The sequence below is a fragment of the Actinia tenebrosa genome, unplaced genomic scaffold (genome assembly GCF_029948245.1).
Source record: "Actinia tenebrosa isolate PJP-AT-01 unplaced genomic scaffold, QUT_ActTen_1.0 PGA_scaffold12__29_contigs__length_12842862, whole genome shotgun sequence".
NCBI lineage: Eukaryota > Metazoa > Cnidaria > Anthozoa > Actiniaria > Actiniidae > Actinia > Actinia tenebrosa.
The window spans coordinates 10,693,770-10,716,917 of NW_028292572.1; the positions used below are offsets into that span (position 1 = coordinate 10,693,770).

The following is a 23,148-nucleotide window of genomic DNA, read 5'->3' on the forward strand; positions in this document are numbered from 1 at the left end:
GTGGGATTTACTTGGTAACCAATAGGAGAAATCTACCCCCCCCCCCCCTTTCGTTAATGCATTAAAAATGGCCCCCCTGAGTTAATAAAGTTCTGTATATTATAAAAGTGCTGTATTTTATCAATTCCCTATCAACTTAAATTATTTTGTGTGGTCCCCCATTTGAGCCTGATTTTTTTAAATGACCTGCTCTCCCTCAAATCCCATGCCCCCAGTGTTACCCCCCCCCCCCCCCCCAAGCCCCCCATGACCACACATAAAAAAGAGGAAAGCTAGTGAAGTAAGCAGCGAACAAACTGATTGTCATTTTTAACTTAGTGACTGGCTGCCAGAATGCAATGCCTTACTCAGTCTTAATCAACTAACCTCTAGGTTATTATTTTCTTCTACATTTTCATTCTCCTTTGTTTCTCCCAGTACTACTGCAATATCATCTGTATGCACAGGTACATCCCCTGCACTACTCACATGCAGATGAGCAAGATAACTGGATATAACAAGCATAAAGTTAACAGACAATAAACATCAAACAGTATGTTGTTTCTTTGTTTCTACCAGTACTACTGCAATATCATCTGTATGCACAGGTACATCCCCTGCACTACTCACATGCAGATGAGCAAGATAACTGGATATAACAAGCATAAAGTTAACAGACAATAAACATCAAACAGTATGAATTTACATCTAAGAATTTAGACTGAACTAAAACATAAATTTAGACTTTAGGCACTTTGAATTAAGTCAAACCAACCAGTCCGAGAATCCTGTTTTCAAATACTATGAGTCCGTTCTTATTAGTGGGCCCCATTAGTCAGTTGATATATTTTCAGTGTATACCTTTGTAAATAAAGTTGATGATGCTGATGATGATGATTATCATTATTTATTATTATGGACATTTTATTTAATCTGTGAGATAGCACATACACTTACACAAGTTGCACATATTATTATTGTTATCATCATCATCATCATCATCATCATCATTATTAGTTTTTAGAAATTGGTCATGCATCCATTCTTTAGACCTGATGTGAATGATTTACGAACTGGTTGCTCACACTGGTCGGTTCTATCTAATAGAAAGCACCCTTAGTCTTAAAGTGTTCAGTGTTTACCTTTTGAGATCAGGAAAAGACATCATGGAATGTTGTATTGTATTTCCTGTCTCTGGATGAGATAGCATCTTGTGCTCTTCTAATCCCAAATACCTAAAGAAAGGATAATCTGTAAGCAATGTGGGATGTACTAAATTAGAAGCAAACTCCCTGAACTATGCATTAAATACATACATTATGTGCAAGTCATCTGGTAAGTCTGAAATATTAAAAGAAAACAATAATTAAGAATTACTAAAAAATATTATAGGTTTGACTTAGTGAAAATGGTTTAAAGACTAGGAATCACTGCATCATGGTAACTATATGAAAGAAATCTTATTGGATTCACAACTTCATGGTGGATGGAAAGCCTAACAGGTTTTGCAACCCACTTGATAAGGCTACTGATAAATCGAATTAGAATTTAGAAGGCTGATTTTTGTGGAGGGATGAAAACCCTGAGAACCTGGAGAAAAAATCCTTGAAGCACAGGAGAGAAACCACCAACAAGCAATGTTAACTTTACTGACATATGAGTGAGGTCACGAGTGAGGCCAAACAAGCTACAGACTCATGGACCACAAGGGCAAGAGGTTTAATTGTTTTATTTCAAAATGGATAAAAACAATTTTGAAATTAGGTTGAAATAATTTTTTCCACATTGTTTTGGTTCTTAAAACTGAGGCACTACTAGTGATCTATTACTAATATGTATTAACCAGAAAATCAGCTATCAATAATTAAAGTTGTTACCTGTGATCATTTCTAATGAAGGAGTTGTTCTCTCTGAGGTGTTTTTCCATAGAGGTAGAACATCACTGTAAAACTGTCTAAATATCTTAGTCCTTGGCATCAAAGCTATGACTAGAGTATTGGTATTATTTACAAGATGTGAAGGAAGGTGTGCTGTCAAGGAAGGATTGTACTTCAGTATCATCAATGCCACTGTACTGCTGGATTCCTATGGCAAAACAAATAATAATATTAATATAAAATTTAATGTTTATTAACTGAAAAATGTCCAAAAAGTTATTATTAATAACAACATTAATAATGATGATCATTATTTTTTAGTCCAATTTTATTTTTTATTGAATTTATCATCTCATGCAAATATGGAAAAAAATATTTTATACACTCAGCTGTTTCAAAAAAGGTTGGCAAAGGCTTTGTTGCATGTTGCACGTTGCATACCAAGCCTGAAATACAATATGGGTGATACAAATATATATGGAATATGGAATTGTTCCAAACTTTGCCTGCACCTTTTTCATGTGTATTATCTTTTGTGCGGCGATTATTACATATGAGAAGATGATATATTTCAAGTTTGGTATGCAACAAGACCTTATTTTGAAACAGCTGTATTCCAGATGTATCTCCATATATTTAGTATTATTTTATCTGCAAATTTTGAATTGTGCTTACACCATCATAAAACTGCATCCTTGAAATGACAGATAAAGGCAATGAAATAGCTCCACATCTGGGGTGAAGGAAGATGAAACCCTTTTCATAAACATATAAAGTACCTGTGAAGGATGAAAATAAATAAATGAAAGAAAGAATAACAATGTAAGCAGCAGATGAAAAACAACAAATTACTGAATTATTGGATGAATGGATGGATGGATGGATGGATGGATGGATGGATGGATGGATGGATGGATAGAGGGACAGATAGATAGAGGGATGGACGGTCGGATAGAAGGACAAAAGAATGGATGGATGGATTGATAGATGGATGGATGGACAAAAGAATGGATGGATAGGATAGGGTTAATGGGACAGGATGGGATAGATGGAAAATGTGATTGGGTGGGATCCAAGCAAGGTTACAACTAATAAGGTAGTACAGTTGAAATAATGAAATAACAGAATGAATTGAAATAATTAAAAAAGAATGTAAAGTGAAAAAAAATCGCGTAATTAGTTATATGGAGGTGGACGGCTTGTATGGCTTACTCTTCTATCGATAATGAAGTTATTAAAAAAAAGGTAGTACAGTTGGCTTGACTACCTTGTTCATATTTGCTGTATATTGTCCCACCACCAACATAACATTGATCACCATAAACTAGCTGCTTGCCAAATGTTGTATTTTCTGCTTTGGACTTTAAAATATGAAATATGGATTAGTATAGTGTGAACAGGTAATGGTTCATCCAATTAAACTGAAAACAATTTACATTCCATTCATTTCACTCTTACCTTTACATAATCTTCCAAGCATTTGGATGACTCATTTTCCACCTCTCCTCCCTAAACAAAAAGGGGTCTAGTTTTAGTTTCTTTGAAAAGTCTACACTTAGTATAGAGTTATTGCAGCCATTACACTGACACTAGACTAGATGGATGGATGCATGGATGGGTGGATGCATGGATGGATGGATGGTGGGTAGGTGGGTGGATGGATGCATGGATGAAAGGGTGGGTGGGTGCATGGGTGGGTGGGTGGGTGCATGGATGGATGGATAAATAAAAAATTTACACAAAGTACAGTTATTACAGCCATTAATAACACTAGACTCACCATCCAAGAGGCAAATCTTGACACATTTTCAGTAAGAATCACATGCCTACAACTCCACTCAGTAGTACCATCTGAATCAAGAGAGATCAATACATCTGTCCATTAGTAAAGTACTAGTTAAACTACAAAATTTTAACTAAATAAAATATACTCGACTTTATATGAAGACAATTTTTAATGGCAATTTTTGAACATAAGTAACAATTAAATATTTTACCTCTGCTGAGAGTTTTTACGGCGGAGTTCAGAAACGTCTCTCCAAATGCAACAGAGCCCAGTGTTTTTCCAGGATGCTCTATGCTTGGTATATCATATAGATAGAGGCATGCCTGAAAAAACAAGTTTTCTTTTTAAATTTAAAATGATATACATTGCATTTTTCTTAGTTCTGGATATTGTTCCTAAAGATTTAAAAACCTAAAATAGGATTGGATGAAAACGTTTAATGGATTAATTTATTTCTCAATGTGTGCCTACCTTATTGATTGATGGACTACTATATTGTGATTCACCTTTCCTGTGAAATTAGATCATTCAAGCTGTTTTAAATTAGCCTAATAAATAAGCCATAGGTCATCATCATCATCATTGTCATTGTCATCTTCATCATCATCGCCACCATTATCATCACCATCATCATCCACGCATCAATAAAAAGGCAATCTGTACCTTCCTAGAACATCCTGTGCTTCCACAGAGAATTTCACTTCTTTTGGACCACCCGAGATGTTCTTCTTGTTTACTTCATCTTTAAGGGTGGAGTCAACAATACCCTTGGCCTATTAATAATAGATATAATGGTATAGATATGCTTACAATTATCGTAAATTGTCAGTCACTTAAAATTCAAAAAAGATTTTATCATGTCAGTACAGATGTGTAATGCATGCTGTTCCTTATGAAGGTTATAACCATGGGCAGTAATCTGACAGGCGCAGAGAAACATAAACATAACATAACATTTTACATGCAGAATAAAAATTTTGTGGTCATGTTGACAAACCTTCATAAGATCTTGAGTATGTACAAATGTATGAATGCCTTCAAGAAATGCGCTAACAGCAATCAGGTACAAATCTATCAACAACCTGCACAAAAACAAAAAAGTGACTCAGTTGGTAAGAGCAATGAGTGGTCAAAAAAATTATATTTTACAACCATCACTCCATCAAACTTAACTCACAAGTGATCCAGTCTGAGCCTGGGCTCGAACCGGGAGCACAGCGGCAAGAGGCGAGCAGTAAACCACACCACCACTACAACATGATACACATAGTCAACCACTACAACAGACATACTGAGGAGAGACAGATTGAGATGCTACAACTCCCATCTACTACTGTTTTAGGGTGCTTTATGATCCTTTATAGGCTAATTCAATTTTACTGCAATGTTTTCTAATTTCAGACATGTCGATATCATTCTTAGTAAATGATACAGCAAAAACTATTATGCATCATAAATAATAATTATACCAATTACAAACTATACCTGAGGTCTTTACTTTGTATTTTCAAATTTGAAGTTGTGTCTTCTGAAAAATAATGTATTAACAATAAGATTAAAAACTTGGAACTGATTAGGTTTGTAATTTCCAATTCCCTTTGATAGCAAATGGAATTCAACATGCTAGCGAAAGTACAATGATTGGTAGCAAAGGTACATGATAGTGAAAGCACTTTAATTTGTATTATGAGATAACTGTTATGAATGTCGCATTCTGATTGGTCTGGAGCGTGTGCTTTATGAGAGCACATAGCACCTGCGCACACTTTCTGTTGCATCATTGAGATCTAAAATAACAGTTATTGTAATTTGTTTTTCATAAAAGCAATAAAAAACTCACTTGCTGTGCTGTGCGCCATCATAAAAGACTTGGGGACTGGCAAAACACTCGAGAAATGAGATACGCGTCGTCCTTCTCCTAACACTTATCTCATGTTATGCCATGACTGCACACAGCACGCAAGCGCATTTTCTATTTCTTCATTACATCACTATTTCAATACAGTTAGTTCTTTTCAATCAGTCTATGTACGAACCTGAGTATGGTAGGAAGCCATTAGCAAAGAAGTATGTCCTGACACATGATATTATATCTCTTGGATCTGTGGCATAGCAAACCTGAAGGGTGTATGAATAAAAATAATCTAGCAATCAAAATCAAGGTGACTAAGGATTTATATTATTACCATAACCACAGATAATTATGATGATGATGAAAAGAATGGACGGGTAGAGGAAAAATATGAATCAATGGCTGATGGTAAATACATGGAAACAAGAATAAATGGGTTAGTGGATGGATGGGTTAGCAGGTGGGTGATCAGTGAATGAATAAATAAATGCAAGTAAGAATAGATGGGTCAGTGGATGGATGAATGGGTGAGCTGGTGGGTGGCCAATTGGTGAATGAATGGAAGTAAGACTAAATGGGTCAGTGGATGGATGGATGGGTGAGCTGGTGGGTGAATGAATGGAAGAATAAATGGGTCAGTGGATGGATGGATGGGTGAGCTGGTGGGTGGCTAGTAAAGTGAATGAATGGAAGTAAGAATAAATGGGTCAGTGGATGGATGGATGGGTGAGCAGGTGGGTGATCAGCGAATGAATGGAAGTAAGAATAAATGGGTCAGTGGATGGATGGATGGGTGAGCTGGTGGGCAATCAGTGAATAAATGGAAGTAAGAATAGATGGGTCAATGGATGGATGGATGGGTGAGCAGGTGGGTGGTCAGTGAATAAATAAATGGAAATAAGAATAGATGGGTCAGTGGATGGATGGATGGGTGAGATGGTGGGAGAGATGGTGGGTGGCTAGTGGGTGAATGAATGAATGGAAGCAAGAATAGATGGGTCAGTGGATGGATGGATGGGTGTGCAGATGGGTGCTCAGTGAATGAATAAATGAATGGAATTAAGAATAGATGAGTCAGTGGATGGATGGATGGGTGAGCAGGTGGGTGCTCAGTGAATGAATAAATGAATGGAATTAAGAATAGATGAGTCAGTGGATGGATGGATGGGTGAGCAGGGGGGTGGTCAGTGAATGAATAAATGAATGGAAGCAAGAATAGATGAGTCAGTGAATGGATATAGTTAAAATAATGAAGAAATAGATAAAATGATAAAACAAAGCAGCAATTAAAGATAGGAATGAGTGAATAGGAGGAAATGGGAAAGGGATTAGAGTAGAGAAAGCAGAGAGAGGATAATTTGAAACCGAAAAAATAAGCCCAAGGGCATTTTAGAGATGAAATAATACAAATCACCTAATTAGTACCCGTCTGATGGGTTTGTACAGATAAGTGTTTTTACTAACAAAATATACAAACCATATGCTTAGCTGGTGATCCAGAAATACCACAGGAACTTAAACAGCCTTTGTTATGTCTAGTTTTCACTTCATCAAGAACCTTCTTTGTTGTGTTAACCCCAAACAATACAAAAGGCCCTGGCTGATCTTCAATACTACAAGGACAATAAATAACAGATTGGACACTTTTTAGAAAAGCTTGTCAGGAGAATATTAAACTTATTCTAATTATGAACTGAGATGCTGCCCACAATTAACCATAAAATATAATATGAGAGTTATAAAACCATCATAATAATATTTTTACTGTTGAAAAAATTCAATGAAGCAAAGGATTTTAAATGTTTTTGGTTTTTTTCTTTAATTGTTCTTAATTTAACTTTTTTGTGTTTTCTTTAATATAATTTCTTTCCTTTCTTTTTACCCCTTTCCTGTCCTTTTTCTTTCTTATTGTTTTCTTGTTTTAATTTCCTTTCTTTTCATGATTAAGCTTTTGTATTTTAATTTTCCCAATCACATTCAAAAATAGTTATTCACTCCATTCATAACTAAAATAACATTTTTGAAAATGATTTGTATAAACTGTCGAGTGATTCCACTGTGAAGAAATGTATTTAGCATGAGTCTCCAGCTCATTATACATATCGAGATTAAATAAAGATATCTATCTATCTATCTGTAGTGACATAATGCACTTTTTTCTTTATCTTAATAGGCATACTTTTAATATTTTCAACAACAAAAATGCAAGACTTTTTTATCCTATTTACCACAATTACCAAAATTTTATCTTGATTTTGCTTTCTGTGATAAACTTTTAAAAAAAATTTGTTAAAACTTTATTACATGGCTTATCTGGGCAACTGGCAGATCACAAGCTAAATGACACACTTTTTCCAAAACTTCAGTAAGATAATATTCATAAGAGATTTCAGCTTTAACATGACATAAGGACATAAGATTGCCAAGTATTTTACTTGTTCAATACAGCTCTTAATCCCTTAATATACATAGTTTTAAGTCCTATAATATTTACTATATTACAATAAATAGAGTGCAACCAACATACCTTGATGTGTTAATTGATGTGTCTGACATATGTCCATGCTTGTAGTAACTCACTACTGGCTGAAATGTACAATTTTTTAAAAGTAATATAAGACCATGCATCTAGCATATATGAATTTTAGTTTTAAGAAAATAATACACTTCTAAAACTCAAGAAAATATTTTCAATTGCTAAGTTGTTTGCTAAGCTCACCCCCCACCCCTCTCCTCCTCCTTTGCATAGAAAAATAAAGCAAGCCTAGCCAGAATACATCTTCATTAGTGGAGCCAATGAATGTTCTGGCACTAAAGTTTGACATTCAACTGACATAGAGTATTGGATAATCAGGAAAAAGGAAATAACAAAAGAGCACACAACTGAATAATAAAGTTATCTGTCATCCTCCTCTCAGACTAGGGTAAACTCATACAAGCTTAAGATCTGATGTTTTTGACAAGTGTACATAGCTTTTCTGTGTGTACATAGGAACACAGAAAACAGTTTTGTATTCATAATTTGTACAAGCTAAGTACACACATGAGTGTGTGAACACTGATGATAGGTCTCTGACAGAACACTATATTAGTAAGAGTGGATGTGAATTACTATCAGTATATATCTAGATGCATTTTAAAGTCTTTTTGGAACTCTTTCTATTCTATCATTCATGCAATAATAAGAAAACATGGAAAGGCTTTCATGTGATACAGAGACACAGAATTAATTTTGTGGTATTCACATGAATAATATTAGGTTGATATCAAATGAAATTTTAAACTAGAATAAAATAATTATTTTTGTTTAAAAATTGTGCAAATAATAACTGAATACCATTTAACTGAAAAAACAAGCATGTTTAATCAAGCATGAAGAAATTATACAAAGAACATTCTTTTTAACATCACTTATCTAGTAAATAAGAAAGTCCTAAAAAAAAAGACAAGCTTGCATCAGTAACCGCTAAACTAAGAATTTTGAAGACAATCGTGTCTCCTCGTAATGCTATTCGTGATATGTCATACTTGCATCTGCGCGATAACAAACACAAGGTTTCAGAAATTCTTTTTGTGTGATATAGCAAATTATTATATGGAATACAACTGAGGAGTACAAGATGATCGATGATAAGAAAAGCATAAAAAATTCTTTTGAAGTTGTTTTGTCTAGTTGTCTGCCTGGAGTCTTTCCAGGCATTAAGGTATCAATTCATTTATTAGCCACAAAAATAAGGTAAAAAAATGCAAGGTAGGTAGAAATTTAAATAGAATCACCAAAAATATATAGGTTTAAAATTTCTAAAGCATTTCATCTAAAAAATGGGGCTCAAATTACATAATAATAAAGATAAATATTATTCGGAAAGAAATAAATATAAATTCAATAAATTCTTTTATTCCTAGATCTAAAGCATATCTTGTCCTAATTGTCTACTATGGCAAAAGAATACATTAACAGTCGGATGCAACTTAATCCTTAAGGGACTTATATATCATTCCCTAGGTGGTCTGATAAGTCACATAGAAATGCCATCAACAAAAAAGTCAAAATACACCTGTTACAAAACCTCCTTGTCAACCTGCAGTCCCACCCGTGACTTCCAAGCATGGATCCAGGATTTTCACAAGGGTTGTTCAAACTTGAAAAAAGGGGCTGTAGTTAGGAGAAAAATATTAAAAAAGCTTCTAGCTTCTAATTCAGGGGTTCATAATTGTCCTTCATAGGGTTGCATAAAATCAAGATGATCCAATAAGGGGTTTGTAGTTGTCATTTGGTTGGTGCGACAGTGGTTTAACAAAGCTATGCAAACTGGGTTCAAGTCCCGCAGGGTATCATATAGTATGTGATTAGAGTTGTTTACTGGTTCTCTCCTGTGCTACCAGGGTTTTACCAGGTTCTCTGGATTTCCTCCCACTGCAAAAATCAACTTTTAAAATCCAATTTAATCTTAGGAGATATTCTCAATAAAGTTAATCTCTTGTATCTCTTTTCACGCTATGATGTGAATAGGTTGGGATTTTTCATGGTTATAATTTAAAGTGCTTATAAGCCTTTACACAATATTTTCAGAATTGATTCTTTAGATAATGGATAGTTGATTGTGAAAATATTTCATCATTTGAATGTCGAGTCTTTGAGATACGAAGGTTTATATTCCCAATATGTTAATGACTATGACGTAACATAAAGGATCATTTAATATACAACACTGCACTCGTTCTGGATTACAGTATTTTAAAAGCATCGCCCTTTTACTCGTGACTCACGTAGAGGTTCTTACAAATTTGTTTTCAAAAAGATGTCCAGCATTCAATATTAAAAGTTGCCACAAAATAACTCAAATCCCTTATGTTATGTCATAGTCATTAACATATTGGAAATATAAACCTTCGTATCTCGAAGACGCGACATTCAAATGACGAATTATTATCACAATCAACTATTCACTATTTGAAGAATCAATTCTGAAAATATTGTGTAAAGGCTTATAAGCACTTTAAGGGAGTTCCAATGAACCCCCTTAATCTGCCAATTACTTCAATATTAGTTTTCTCTGACTGTATCTTGATTCTTGATTTTTGGCATTCACATCATTCTACTACTAGGTGTATTTTCATTTTACTAATGCAAGGTGTAAAAATAGCCAGCATTAGGAAAAGATCTGACCAGACAAGTGCTGATTCTAACAAGACATTGTCTGATGACCAGCTGTTAATTCAACCCCTGGGTATATGGATATTAATAAACTCAGTGGTAACCTACAGCTAAATTAGCTATGGTAACACATGTTTAACAATGTTTGGCACATACCTCACTGATGAGTGCTTCTGTTAGTTTGGTATGACCATTGATAACTCCACTACCATAAAAATAAAAAAAAAAGTCAGAGTGAAATAAGATGAAGGATATTTAATTTTAGTTTTAGTTTTATTTTCCATATAATGCTAGATAAAAAAATGATTCTCAAGGGAATGAGACATGGACTGAAATGGAAAAAAACATTACTAACAGTACATACAAGCTGAAAAGGCATCCATTTTTTTAACAGGGTATCAATTTTTACCAACCTTTCCACATCAATGTTGGTAAGCACAGATTTGCAGTGACGTTCAAACAATGGAAGTCTCTAAGGGGGAAAAAAATTTCAATTATGAAATGCAAAGTTTACAAGTTAGGGCTAGTGCCCAATGAAAAATCTTAAAACATTTCTTCTTGGTCTTATAATCTACCTGCCTTTGAAATTGCCCTCTATAAAGTGAAACCAGAATTTCAAGGAAGTTTGAGAAACATTTGTTCTAGATACAGTAATACTTTCTTTACACCTTTTTGCTGTTCATTAACTGCAAAGGAATATTCATTGAAGCGAAAAAGCATTGTCATTAGAGCAAACAAGCATACGATAAAGCGAACAGAGTCTCAAGAGTGCGATGGAACTTTTATTAAGAAATTTAGCATTGAATTTGACAATCATGAGATGGTCAGATGCCTTACATCACTCATAAAGCAAGGCTACATAATATAAAACTTATATGTATATATATATAAATATGTGAAAGCTTTATAGACTGATGTCTTACACCACTCCCTATTGGGATGGGGTTAATTAGGATTGAACTACAAATTTATTAAGCAATATCATCTGATAATTGCAAACCTGAGTGATGAGTATTTCTGCTGTGACTGGGTCAAGAGATCCATACACAGAATTCAATTTAGAAGTTACATCTACAATCTCATGAACCATGGTAAAGAAACCACCACTGAAATGAAAAAGAAAAGAAATAATCATATGAATTAATCAAAGGATCAAATTCCATTGCAGGCCTGTTAAGGGTATCATTAATATTACAGTGAAATGTTTTTCGATGCTACATCTGTATAATCAATAGTGTTGGACTTACCCACCAAACCCTTCCAATGCAAAGGCTTGAACAAGAGGCCATTTTTCAATTACAAAAACATCAAACGGCTTTTGCACATGATCTGTATAACAGAGCATAGTTAAAATATTATATCATCGTTCAACATATTATTTAATTTCACCCAATTTGTTGTACTAATTGTAAACAATTAAGTAGTGGTGCTGACAGTAGTTTTAATATGATGATGATGAAAGTTAAGATGCCCCTTGCAATGACAACAGTGGTGGTGGAACATTTTAAACTAACTACCAAAAAAATTGTGGTTTATCAAATCCTTATCCCAACATGCTTATTTTTCTGTTTCTTTATTCATGAATATTTAGAAAATGTTTGATACCAAAGTCCTAAAGGAAAATGCATTTATAGGGTAATGTGAAATTAAATATGATTATATATATATCATGCACCAAATTTAAATATGGTGACAAAATGACTAGCAACTGACTGACTAGCCTCTCATACTAGCCCCTCATGAACACGAGGCTAGTCAGTTGCTAGTCATCAGTGCAGAACAATAGTAAATTAAAGTGATGGCCATATTTTGATTTGGGGTATAATCATGATGCATTTTCCAACTCTAAACTCACCACAGCCATAAGGAATACCAATCTTAGGACATCCCTTAACCATAGAAATAAAACTCAAGATTTTGAATTCTTCAGTTTTCTCGTCATCATCCTGCATAGAAAACGATATGACAGCAGTATTATTAGGTTTTTGCTAGTCAAAGATCAAATGGGCAGGAACTTGATAGAAACTGAAAACAGTTGTGACAGGGAAATCAGGCAATAGACTATTGTCAATCAAATAAATAATTGTTTGGTATGTTATATAACATACTCTGATTGACAATAGCTTATTGCCTGATTTCCATGTTGCAACTGTTGTCGCAATTAGTAGATTGCAATAAAAGCAGTCAGTTGTGACGTGTACATATACCTCCTCGTTAGTCAAGCAGTGAAGATGCAGGTTTCTCCAATGTCCAACAAAGGGTAAAATCAGAGAGTAATTAAGAGGATTGCAGTAAATGTGGACACTTTCATGCTTTATGAAAAGAACCAAATCTGAAACAAATCGAAATGAAATATCACTAGGTATGCTTATGTATGAATAACTATTAATATTTATTGTACTGCATTAAGCAATTTTTATATGGGTGAGAACCACAGAGAACAGCTGACTGCCATGAAATGGTTTTACATTGTCTTCCAGTAATTCATCCAGTAACAACACATACTTTTATGGTACAGCTAAAGTACGGCTTCAAAAAATATTTGTCATATCATTTCCCATTCAGAAAAACACTCAAAACTGGTTGCTTAGGGAATAAAGTTTGGACCAACCTTCAAGTGCTTCATCTGTCAATCTAACACTAAAAAACATGAAAAATACAATATAGGTATGTCAAAATTGGACATGAAACTGATACCAATGAAGAAGTCAGAGATAATGAACAAGAAAATATGGACGCATATCCAAATGTTAAAAACTTTTTGCATATGGAATCATTCCATCTGGGGGATGAGGTCTGAGACTGAAAAATATTATGATTAACTACAAATTAAAGATGCTTTCAAGACCCTAGAAAATGAGGGGCATGTGCTCCCAAAGGAAAGAAGTACTTCAAAATCTATTGCTCATCCTGATTCTTTTTATACTGACTCATTAGTATATATTATACCTTATACTGTCTGCAGATAAGTCACAGTATCCAAACAGTAAATAATTGAGAAGTTGCTTTGTTCCACTGTTGTACCTATAAAGTATATTAATATACCTAGGTTAAGGTTGTATAAGGTGCAAGATGTTGAGGCATTCAGTGGCCATAAAAATCCTGTAAGTATCAAGAGAATGATATGCTATAATACTGCAGCTTTTTGTTCTTCATTGTGCGCATCATATTATTAGCATTAGTTAGAGTAAAGCATTAATCATTCAACATATCTTTTTACTTTATACTGACTATAAATATATTAATTGAAAATAAAGCTTCTAAATCAAATAGATGGGCTTAAAAAAACAGCTGGTCTTTGGAAAATTTCCCGTTCAGAATTTGAACTAATGTCTAGTCCAATCTTCACCTTGCCACTATAGTCATCTTGAGCAGGAACATTGAGCCAGAAACGAGGAATGTACGTATGACTTAACTAATTTGACCAGTGATTATGGCTGGGAACTGATTGCAATGGCTATTATTTTAAGTCCAGAGTTGGAACAACAAGAAGCTTAATGGAGCATGCACTGGGTTGCCAATTTATTCTTTTCATGCACACTTAAAGTGTTTTCAACAATGGCAACATTAAAACTCTCTTTATTTAAGTACCTAGTTGTCCTTGGCTATACTAGTGCTTTATATTTAATATCCTAAATGGTCTTGAGAGCAGAAACTGGGCATTAAAGGACTCATTATATATCTAAAAATTATTTAATATTCTATGCACACAATGCTCAACTCATATGTTGATTTTATCAGGATATTGACTACACTCGAATGATATCATCAAGTGATACTCTATACGCATTAAAAAAATAATCTGACAAAAATTCATACTCTAGCCTAAAGAGTACTATCATAATTACAGTAAAAGATAATGAAACTAGAAGTTAGATAACTAGCAAAGATATCATTAGCAATAATGAAGTAATTTGGAAGCTCTCTTACCTGCTATCAATACCTACAAATGAAAATAAGATCATTAGATTAAAAAATTAAGATAAAGAGCATTAATGTGTTCACTTAATGAGCTTTTCAGAAAGCTTTTAAACAATTAGTGATCTAGACCACAGAGGAAAATGTTCTTAAATTTAGTTTATAAAGGTAGGTATTTGCAATCAATACTAGTTGTATTCTTATTTAATCATATATTGTATAGCTACCTATTAATCCCATATAGGTAACTGCCCAATTATTTTCATAACATTGTTGGACAGTTTTTGAAAATTGAATAATAATAATTATTATTCAATTTTCAAAAACTGTAATTGGCTTTTACTTTTATTTTTGATTGGACTCATCCAATTTTGGCAGTCCTTGGAATTTTCTTTGTCCAATTATTTCTTAATTTGGACAGCATGGAGAGCTAATATATATAATAATTTATTATTAATTATTGGTAATAAATAAAAAATTAATTATTGCTATTCATCACCCCAAATACAGCAGTGGAGCAGCTAAATAGGGTTGAACCAACAGGGGCAGTGGAGCACAATAAAAAAATTGGAAAACATATGAGACTGGTATGGGAAAAAAGGGGGGGGCCTTAGATTGGAAAACATAGGAGACTAGTATGGGAAATGGGAAAAAGTGGGGGGAGGCTGTAGCCCCCCTGCCCTATCCCCTCCATGGTCCCTGACCAAAAGCAATGAGAAGATGCTTCTAGCAGCTGCTATAGAGTTCATGATTGTATGACCCAAGAGCACAGTTTGAATTAGTTAGGTTTTTGAGATGAGGGGGGAAAGCTGGAAAAAATCCCAGAGTCAGAAAACGAAACCAACCAACTCAGCTTACATAGGGATTTGAATCCTGGACCTCAAGGCGAGAGGCAATGGTTTGCAATGGAGGCAATCACCAAGTGATCCTGAATCCCCTAACATACGCCTCTAGATTATAATGTTACGGGAGGGGGGTGTGGGGTGGGAGGGAAGGGGGATGGGGCTTCAAAATTTCTCAATAAATTTGCTTTATTTTATAAATAGATTATACTCTACATTCCCATTGAAAATAACAGTAATCTGAAACTCAATCTGACTTTTATTAATGTAGATTTTAAAGTCCTTTCCCATCAAAGTACAGTACACTTACCGTGGATACAAAGTATTCCATCCAGACTATCAGATTTGAGTATACTTTGTACTTTTCTTAGTCTTGCACAACTACAGATACAATCATTAAAATATTCTGTAATTAGATTTCTCTTCATGGTGACAAAAATGCATTATAATTGTAACAATTAATGAATGATAAAGTTCTGGCAAAATGTAGCACTGCTACCACCATAACTAACTCATTAGACTGTTAACAGTCCCTCTTTTACCTCCTACCTCAGTCGAGTTGGGCTTTCTCCCCTAACTTGGTTTTGCAGGAAGTGGGGGTGAGTGAAGCAGCAAGCATGCATGCTACTTCAAACTTGCCCCCACCCCCACGTGACCAAAACAGGAGGTGGGGAAACACTAAGTAAGGAGTGAAAAGAATTCATGAACACACTTTACTGAGTGTGCATGTTCTCATCAAGGTTTTTTGTCTCCCCGATTAGTAGGGCACTTGTGCCCGGCTAGAAGATTAGAGACACTAATAAAGTTATTATCATTATTATTATTATTATTATTATTATTATTAAGTATTTTGTATTTTAGGGTGCAAAGTCAATGCCCTGAATTAAAATAAAAGCTACAACAGTACTACTTTGTTGCTGTCTTGCTGCTTATGCTGGAGGGTTAAATTATAAAGAAACTGTATCTATGCATAATAGTTCTTCTAATAACCATGTTAATAAATTATTTTCATAATTGAATGGATCGACTTGATATTTAATTATTGCTAATCAAAAGGCTTTTAATGTGTAGTTCCAAAAATTATCCATACCCCCCTCACGGAGGAATTTTTTTAAGACACCCTCCTATCCCCTGGAAATTCCAATTTTCTTCCATACAAACTCTGTAATTTTCATTCTTTCTCTGACCCCCCTACTCTTCGGAATGGATGATTTCTGGAACTACACAATATAATAAAACACTTTTTTAAAAATTAATCAATTCATCAATTATATGAATGTGTAGGAGATAAAATCATAGGGAAAATGCATTTTAGGGAAATTTTTGACCACAAATTTTAAAAAAGCATTTTAAATTCATATATGATCTATAAATCTGCCTTCAATTGTTTCATATTTGAACAAAACATCCAGACTGTAGAAACTATGTTTGCTATCGTAACTTAAAACTCCATTAAAAAAACGAAATTATGTATTATGATTATCAAGTAAGACCTATTACTTAAACAGGTTTTTCATGAAGTTTTGAAATAAATAGTCCTCTGAGAAGATCATCAACTGCCAGAGAGTGGACCAAGTGGACATTTTACATTTGAAATGACTAATCTATTAATGGTAGTTCAATTATTTTCTCCATGATCCTGTAATATCTGATCACTTGGCTGTTCATTGTTTGCTGTCTGTCGTCAAGCCTGCAGCTAAATCCCGTACTGTGTCGTACCGCAACATCCGTTCTATTGATTTGGACGCTTTTCGTCATGATATTGCTGATTCGTCGTTATGTAAATCTCCTGTAGCCGATTTGTCTGGTTTATGTCTTCAATATGATTCTTTGCTGTCCAATATTCTTAATAAACATGCTCCACTTCGTACTAAAACCATATCGTCTCGTCCACGTGCACCCTGGTACAATGACGTAATCCATGTAAACAAAACAAAAAGACGAAGACTTGAAAGACGCTGGCGTAAAACTAATCTGTCTGTTGACCGTGAACTTTATGTCGCTCAATGTAATGTCGTTAAAGAACTGATTTTTTCCTCCAAGATGTCTTATTACTCTAAAATTATTGATGACTCTGACTGTGACAATAAAATACTATTCTCTACTGTTGATAAACTTCTCCATCGCTCTGCTGAACCACAACTACCGTCTGCTCCTTCGCCTGAAGTTCTGGCAAATATGTTTGTGAATTTCTACAACGATAAAATTACGAACATCAGAGATGAGTTGTCATCCCGAATCCCCTCTGATCCTGATGTCTTTGATGAGCTCGATCTGCCGTCTCAAAATTGTACTCTTGATTCTTTTTTGCCTGTGTCTGCTGAAGATTTATCCGTCATGTGTAAGAAGCTGTTGTCCAAGTCGTGTAGCCTTGATCCCATTCCTGCTGACCTATTACGTCATAATCTTGGTTTGTTGTTGCCCGTAATCTGTAACATTGTCAATCAATCGCTCTTATCTGGTACTGTCCCATTTTGTTTTAAAACTGCAGTTCTTCGTAGCCTGTTAAAAAAACCTTCCCTAAATAAAGAAATTCTTGCCAACTATCGCCCTATTTCAAATTTAAAAATGGTCTCTAAGGTAATAGAGAAAGCTGTTGCAGTGCAACTCAACAACTACTTGTCAGCTAACTCCCTTCACGAGCCATTTCAATCTGGATATAAACGTAATCACAGTTGTGAGTCTGCTCTTCTTCGTGTTTGTAATGACATTCTTCAGTCCCTGGATAAACGTAACTGTGTTGCTATGTTGTTGCTTGATTTGTCTGCCGCCTTTGACACCGTCGACCACACTATTCTCCTACAATGTCTTCGCTCCAAATTTGGCATCTGTGGTTCTGCTCTCCAATGGTTTAAATCTTACCTGTCCGACCGCTACCAATTTGTTTCTGTTGATGGTGTATCCTCCAATTCTCTTCCTCTTAATTGTGGTGTTCCTCAAGGCTCTGTGCTCGGTCCTCTTCTTTATATTCTGTATACGTCTCCTGTTGCTGATATCCTTCGAAAGCACAAGATGTCCTTCCACCTGTATGCTGATGATTCACAAATTTACATCCCTTTCTCCTGTAATGATGACCTGTCTTTTAAAGAAACTATGAAGCACATCAATGATTGTTTATCTGAAATCGATTCTTGGATGACCCTCAATAAGTTGAAATTAAACAAGAGAAAAACAGAATTTCTCATCTTCTCTTCCTTGAATAATCCTCAACACTGTAGTCAAAATCTTCTTTTTGGTCCTGATGAAATTGTCCCCTGTACTCAAGCTAGAAATATTGGTGTCACATTTGATTCTGCTCTCACCATGGTACCTCATATAAAGAACACCTGCAAAACTGCCTTCTTTCATCTTCGTAACATTGCTAAACTTCATAAATATCTCTCCATAAAGTCCACTGAAATCCTTGTTCATGCTTTCATAACTTCAAAACTTGACAATTATAACTCTATTTTATTTGGCCTTCCGAAATACCTCATTAACCGTCTTCAATCTGTACAAAATGCATCTGCCCGCCTTGTAACTCTAACCAAGAAACGCGACCACATTACTCCTATTCTCATCAACCTGCACTGGCTTCCTATTGAATATCGAATAAAGTTTAAAATTCTCCTACTGACCTTCAAAGCTCTATATGGCTCTGCTCCTATGTACATTCAAGAATTAATAAATAGATATTGTCCTGCTCGTAATCTCCGTTCGTCGTCTCAAGTATTGCTGTCTGTAAAACCGTATATTAATCTAAAGTGTTATGGTTATCGTTCGTTCACCGTTGCCGCTCCTGTGTCGTGGAACTCTCTGCCTAATCCTATGAGGAACAATACCTCTCTTGAATCTTTTAAAACTGAACTTAAGACTTATTTATTTAGACTTGCTTATGATTTGTAATCTATGTTTGTACTGTATTTATTTATTATTTTTTACAGCGCCTAGAACCGGCTTGTATAGGCGCTTTACAAGCCTCTTTATATTATTATTATTATTATATTATTACCAGAGTATTCTCAACCCCCGACCCATAATAAAACCCCTGATTAAGCTATGAAAATATGCTTTAGGCAATGCAAGCACTTTCAAAGCTATGAGAGAAAACTGTTAGCAGAGATGACTGGTAGACTTTTCATTCAGTTTGATATGAAATGCCCAAGGCCATATTGCTACTAACAATGAATACACATTGTTGATCTAGTGGAAAGATTTTGACAATTAAAAGGATTGGAATAATGGGTTTCTTTTGACATAACGTCTATCAAAAATCCTCAACAGCTGCAGTGGCATATAATAAATTGATATACCACTGAGCGTTGTCATTCAACATTTTTTTTGTACCATGTAGAAATACAGTAGCCTTGAAAAAGGTTTAGCTTCTAAACTGTATTTATCTAGATCTACAGTATACTGCGAAAAACAATACAGTGTAAAATTAATTAATGCAAAGGGATTTTTTGGAATAGATTTATAAATATGAGGATTATTCAGCTACATGTAAATTTTATGACACTAAATATTCATTCAATATCTTTGTGAAGGTTACTGTATTGCAGTACATGGGTCTTATATAAATTGACTTAAACCCAACATTAAAGGCTCAGTATTAGTTCTTATTTTTCCATCCTATTGCATAAAGAGTACAATGAAGATTTGGATACAGTCCTTTTTATGAAAGTTACACCTTAAAGGCTAAAAGCTTCCAGATTGTATCAGATAAGTTTCGTCATCATTAATATAATTCATAAATACTTTGAAAAATAAGACAGCATTGCTGGAGTGTTTTTTTTCCATGACTTTCACCTTTGAGAAAGAATTGTTACTTCTTCCAGATATTTTGAGGTTTTTTCCCCCAAAGGTTCAAAGTTTGTTAACATGGCTTTACAAAACATCAAATTAGAATAATCTATTGCTTGGATCAAATCATTTAAAACAACCATATTTCACACCTAAAATATTAAATGTTGTTAAATTAATTTAAAGAAACTGAATTTTACTTAAATTTAGCAAAATGAAATATTATCACTCTGCCTGAAAATTGGATCTGGATATCCTATTTCAGAGCTAGCTTCAAGGAAATTACTAGTAAGATTATATTTTGAATTTTAACTAGAAATAATGACAATAATAGTATTTTTTTAGCTCACTAAACCACTTCAAAAACTTTCAATCATGCAGTTAATGACTTAAATTGTAGAAGTGGAAACACTTATTAAGCTCAGCTCTCTAATTGAGGAAGTTATCCAGAGGCAGTTGAAAAAAAGTTACTCACTCAGAGTTACTCACTATTTTATTTTCACTTACAGTAGATGATTGTTAATCATTTTTACATCTTTTTTGCCGCTGTTTAGAAGTGTCATTGTTCAACTTGGAGGATAAAAGAAAAAAATTATTACATATAAAAACAGAAAATTGGATTAAATTTCAAAAATCACCTTCAAATATTTTCCGTTGAATTAGTCAGACAGTCCAAATGCCTGTAAGTGCAAAGTTTTAAGATAATTTTTGTTTCTTCATGCATTCTTTTATTCTTCTTTTATATGCTCTTTTCATTTCATTCATCCTTTCATTTTAAACATAACTATACCTATAAATAGGTAATTTGGTTGAGCTTTCATTAAAATCAACAGAAAGCTTTCTCAATTCTTGTCCTTTTCTAGATTAAGATAAATTAACACAGACTTTAAAAACGAATTTAGACCTGTCAAAAGAATGTATTTAATTAATTCATTCCAACTTATTTTCAAAGGTTTAGTTAAGCTGTTAAAAGTGGCAGGTCCCAGGTATCAAAAACAAGTATTGCTGAAAACCTAAGAAAAAATAAAATGACTAAAGATGAATCTTTCTAAGTTTTTTTTAATATAGAAAATTAACCATAAAAATGACAGACTTCAAAAAGAATTTAGACCTGTCAAAAAAAATTTATTTTCTCTCTTAAGACACAATTCAATTAATTCATTCCAAATTATTTTGAAAGGTTAAATGCTATAAAACATCGTATTCAATATATATTTGGATGACAATATGTTCCAAACCCCATATTATTTGTTTTAATTAGAAAAATAATAATATACTTATTCTAATTAGACAAATAACAATACGCCGGACTGGTGTACTGAAAATAAAAAAACTGAAAAGGATGATAGAAGAAATAACAAATCCCAGTACATGCATTGAACAAAAAATAAACCCCAATTTTTAGCTTTTGTCTTTCGTTTTGTGGCCATTCAAGCATGAAACAGAATATGATAGAAAATTCTAGTGTTACCAGATGCCGATAAATTTCTCTGAGAGAAGGTGGAACTATGCACAATGACCTATCCAACTATAAATCTCTTTGTTTAATATATAAATAAAGATATCCTAATATAAATCATATGCAGGTATATATCTGTTCATCATTTCATATTTATCATGAACATTTCTAATTTTCCTGGCTCGTTATTTGATTGAACGTTTTCCCCCCATGATTTGTATTCTAAGACATGGAGTATGACAATCATCTAATTGATTGAAATCTACTGCAACAACAAAAAAATCTAAGAATCCACCAAATCTCATTATCCTATCCAGACCCTATTATACACAAGTTATTAGGAAGGAAGGATGAAGAAATCACTAGGAATTTAGAAACAATAATAAGAATAGGCATTATCTTCTGATGAATAAATATATACAACCAAAGCAATAAAAAATTCTATGCTTGAACAGGATTTAGTTGTCAGTCATAGTTAGGATACAAGTTATTCTAGAATTACCAAATATATATATATATACCCTGCATTGCTTGCACCATTTTATCTTCTTTTTTTTTTCAATTAAAATGTGCATTTTGAAATACTCACAAAAATGGTAAAAACTAAATTAGAATACAATGGAATTTGTTTGCCTAATATAATAATTTTGAGGACTATTTTCAGATGTTTCTTATTAGTCATTCCTATGCGAACAATTGAACAAAGGCAAAATGGAACAATAGTACACAAAACCATGTGTTACAGTGTATGCTTGGCAATGTTACCCAACATGGCTGACACTTCATTTTAACCTCCCAAAGGAATAGCTACAAATGTACAAGAAATATATTAAATTACACTTATTCATTTGCCTCTCGATTGAAGGTCATTTGTAGAATGACCGTCACTTCCACTGCAAATCGCTAGGTGATGGTGTAGACTGGATGATGTGTCTGTTATATAGCACTTGTATAACAGAAATGAAATATATTTATCTATAAGAAACCAAGGTTGGCATAGTGGTAGAGCACTCAGGTCTCACCTCTATAGACTGTCAGGTTTGAATCCTGGACTTTGTTGACTGACAAAGATATGACTTCTTGAAACGACCGGTATTGTATGCCAGTCCACATACATTTCTTTTCAAATATACTTGGCTGTCCTTGTTTTTAATTTATTTATGAGTCGATTTTTTTAGAGGGAGAAAAACTGGAGAACCTGGAGAAAAACTTCAAAGCAAAGGAGAGAACCAACGAGCAACTCTACTCAGATACAACACCAAGCCCAGTGGGATTCAAACACGGGTTGCATTGATGAGAAGTGAGAACTCTCACCTCTAACACATGTGTTTCCCAAATACCTTCCCATGCTTAGTTTCAAAAATTTATATCTTTGACAGTTTAAGGACAATCTTTTTGAAAGTTTGCAATAATTTTACTATAAATATTTATTATTGTTGCGACAAATTCAATAGTAAACTCTTATAATGTTATGCTAGCATGATATAGGTCAAAT

The 23,148-nt window shown here is 33.9% G+C and overlaps 1 protein-coding gene across 1 annotated transcript in view; it reads right to left on the reverse strand.

Moving 5' to 3' along the window:
* Positions 1–23,148, reverse strand: part of LOC116304552 (dynein axonemal assembly factor 9) — a 33,246-nt gene that overhangs the window by 7,557 nt on the left and 2,541 nt on the right. Inside the window, exons 2-27 of the mRNA XM_089028213.1 lie at positions 15,723–15,793; positions 14,583–14,595; positions 13,602–13,676; positions 13,264–13,292; positions 12,860–12,984; positions 12,508–12,598; positions 11,900–11,981; positions 11,653–11,758; positions 11,066–11,124; positions 10,809–10,857; positions 8,022–8,080; positions 6,972–7,107; positions 5,679–5,760; positions 5,128–5,170; positions 4,640–4,724; positions 4,306–4,415; positions 4,114–4,153; positions 3,854–3,965; positions 3,637–3,707; positions 3,315–3,365; positions 3,124–3,217; positions 2,532–2,635; positions 1,857–2,064; positions 1,296–1,320; positions 1,122–1,214; positions 367–487 (exon numbers count right to left, since the gene is read on the reverse strand). Coding sequence (XP_088884339.1) covers positions 367–487; positions 1,122–1,214; positions 1,296–1,320; positions 1,857–2,064; positions 2,532–2,635; positions 3,124–3,217; positions 3,315–3,365; positions 3,637–3,707; positions 3,854–3,965; positions 4,114–4,153; positions 4,306–4,415; positions 4,640–4,724; positions 5,128–5,170; positions 5,679–5,760; positions 6,972–7,107; positions 8,022–8,080; positions 10,809–10,857; positions 11,066–11,124; positions 11,653–11,758; positions 11,900–11,981; positions 12,508–12,598; positions 12,860–12,984; positions 13,264–13,292; positions 13,602–13,676; positions 14,583–14,595; positions 15,723–15,793 — 2,134 coding nt within the window. The remainder of the gene's footprint in view (positions 1–366; positions 488–1,121; positions 1,215–1,295; positions 1,321–1,856; positions 2,065–2,531; positions 2,636–3,123; positions 3,218–3,314; positions 3,366–3,636; positions 3,708–3,853; positions 3,966–4,113; positions 4,154–4,305; positions 4,416–4,639; positions 4,725–5,127; positions 5,171–5,678; positions 5,761–6,971; positions 7,108–8,021; positions 8,081–10,808; positions 10,858–11,065; positions 11,125–11,652; positions 11,759–11,899; positions 11,982–12,507; positions 12,599–12,859; positions 12,985–13,263; positions 13,293–13,601; positions 13,677–14,582; positions 14,596–15,722; positions 15,794–23,148) is intronic.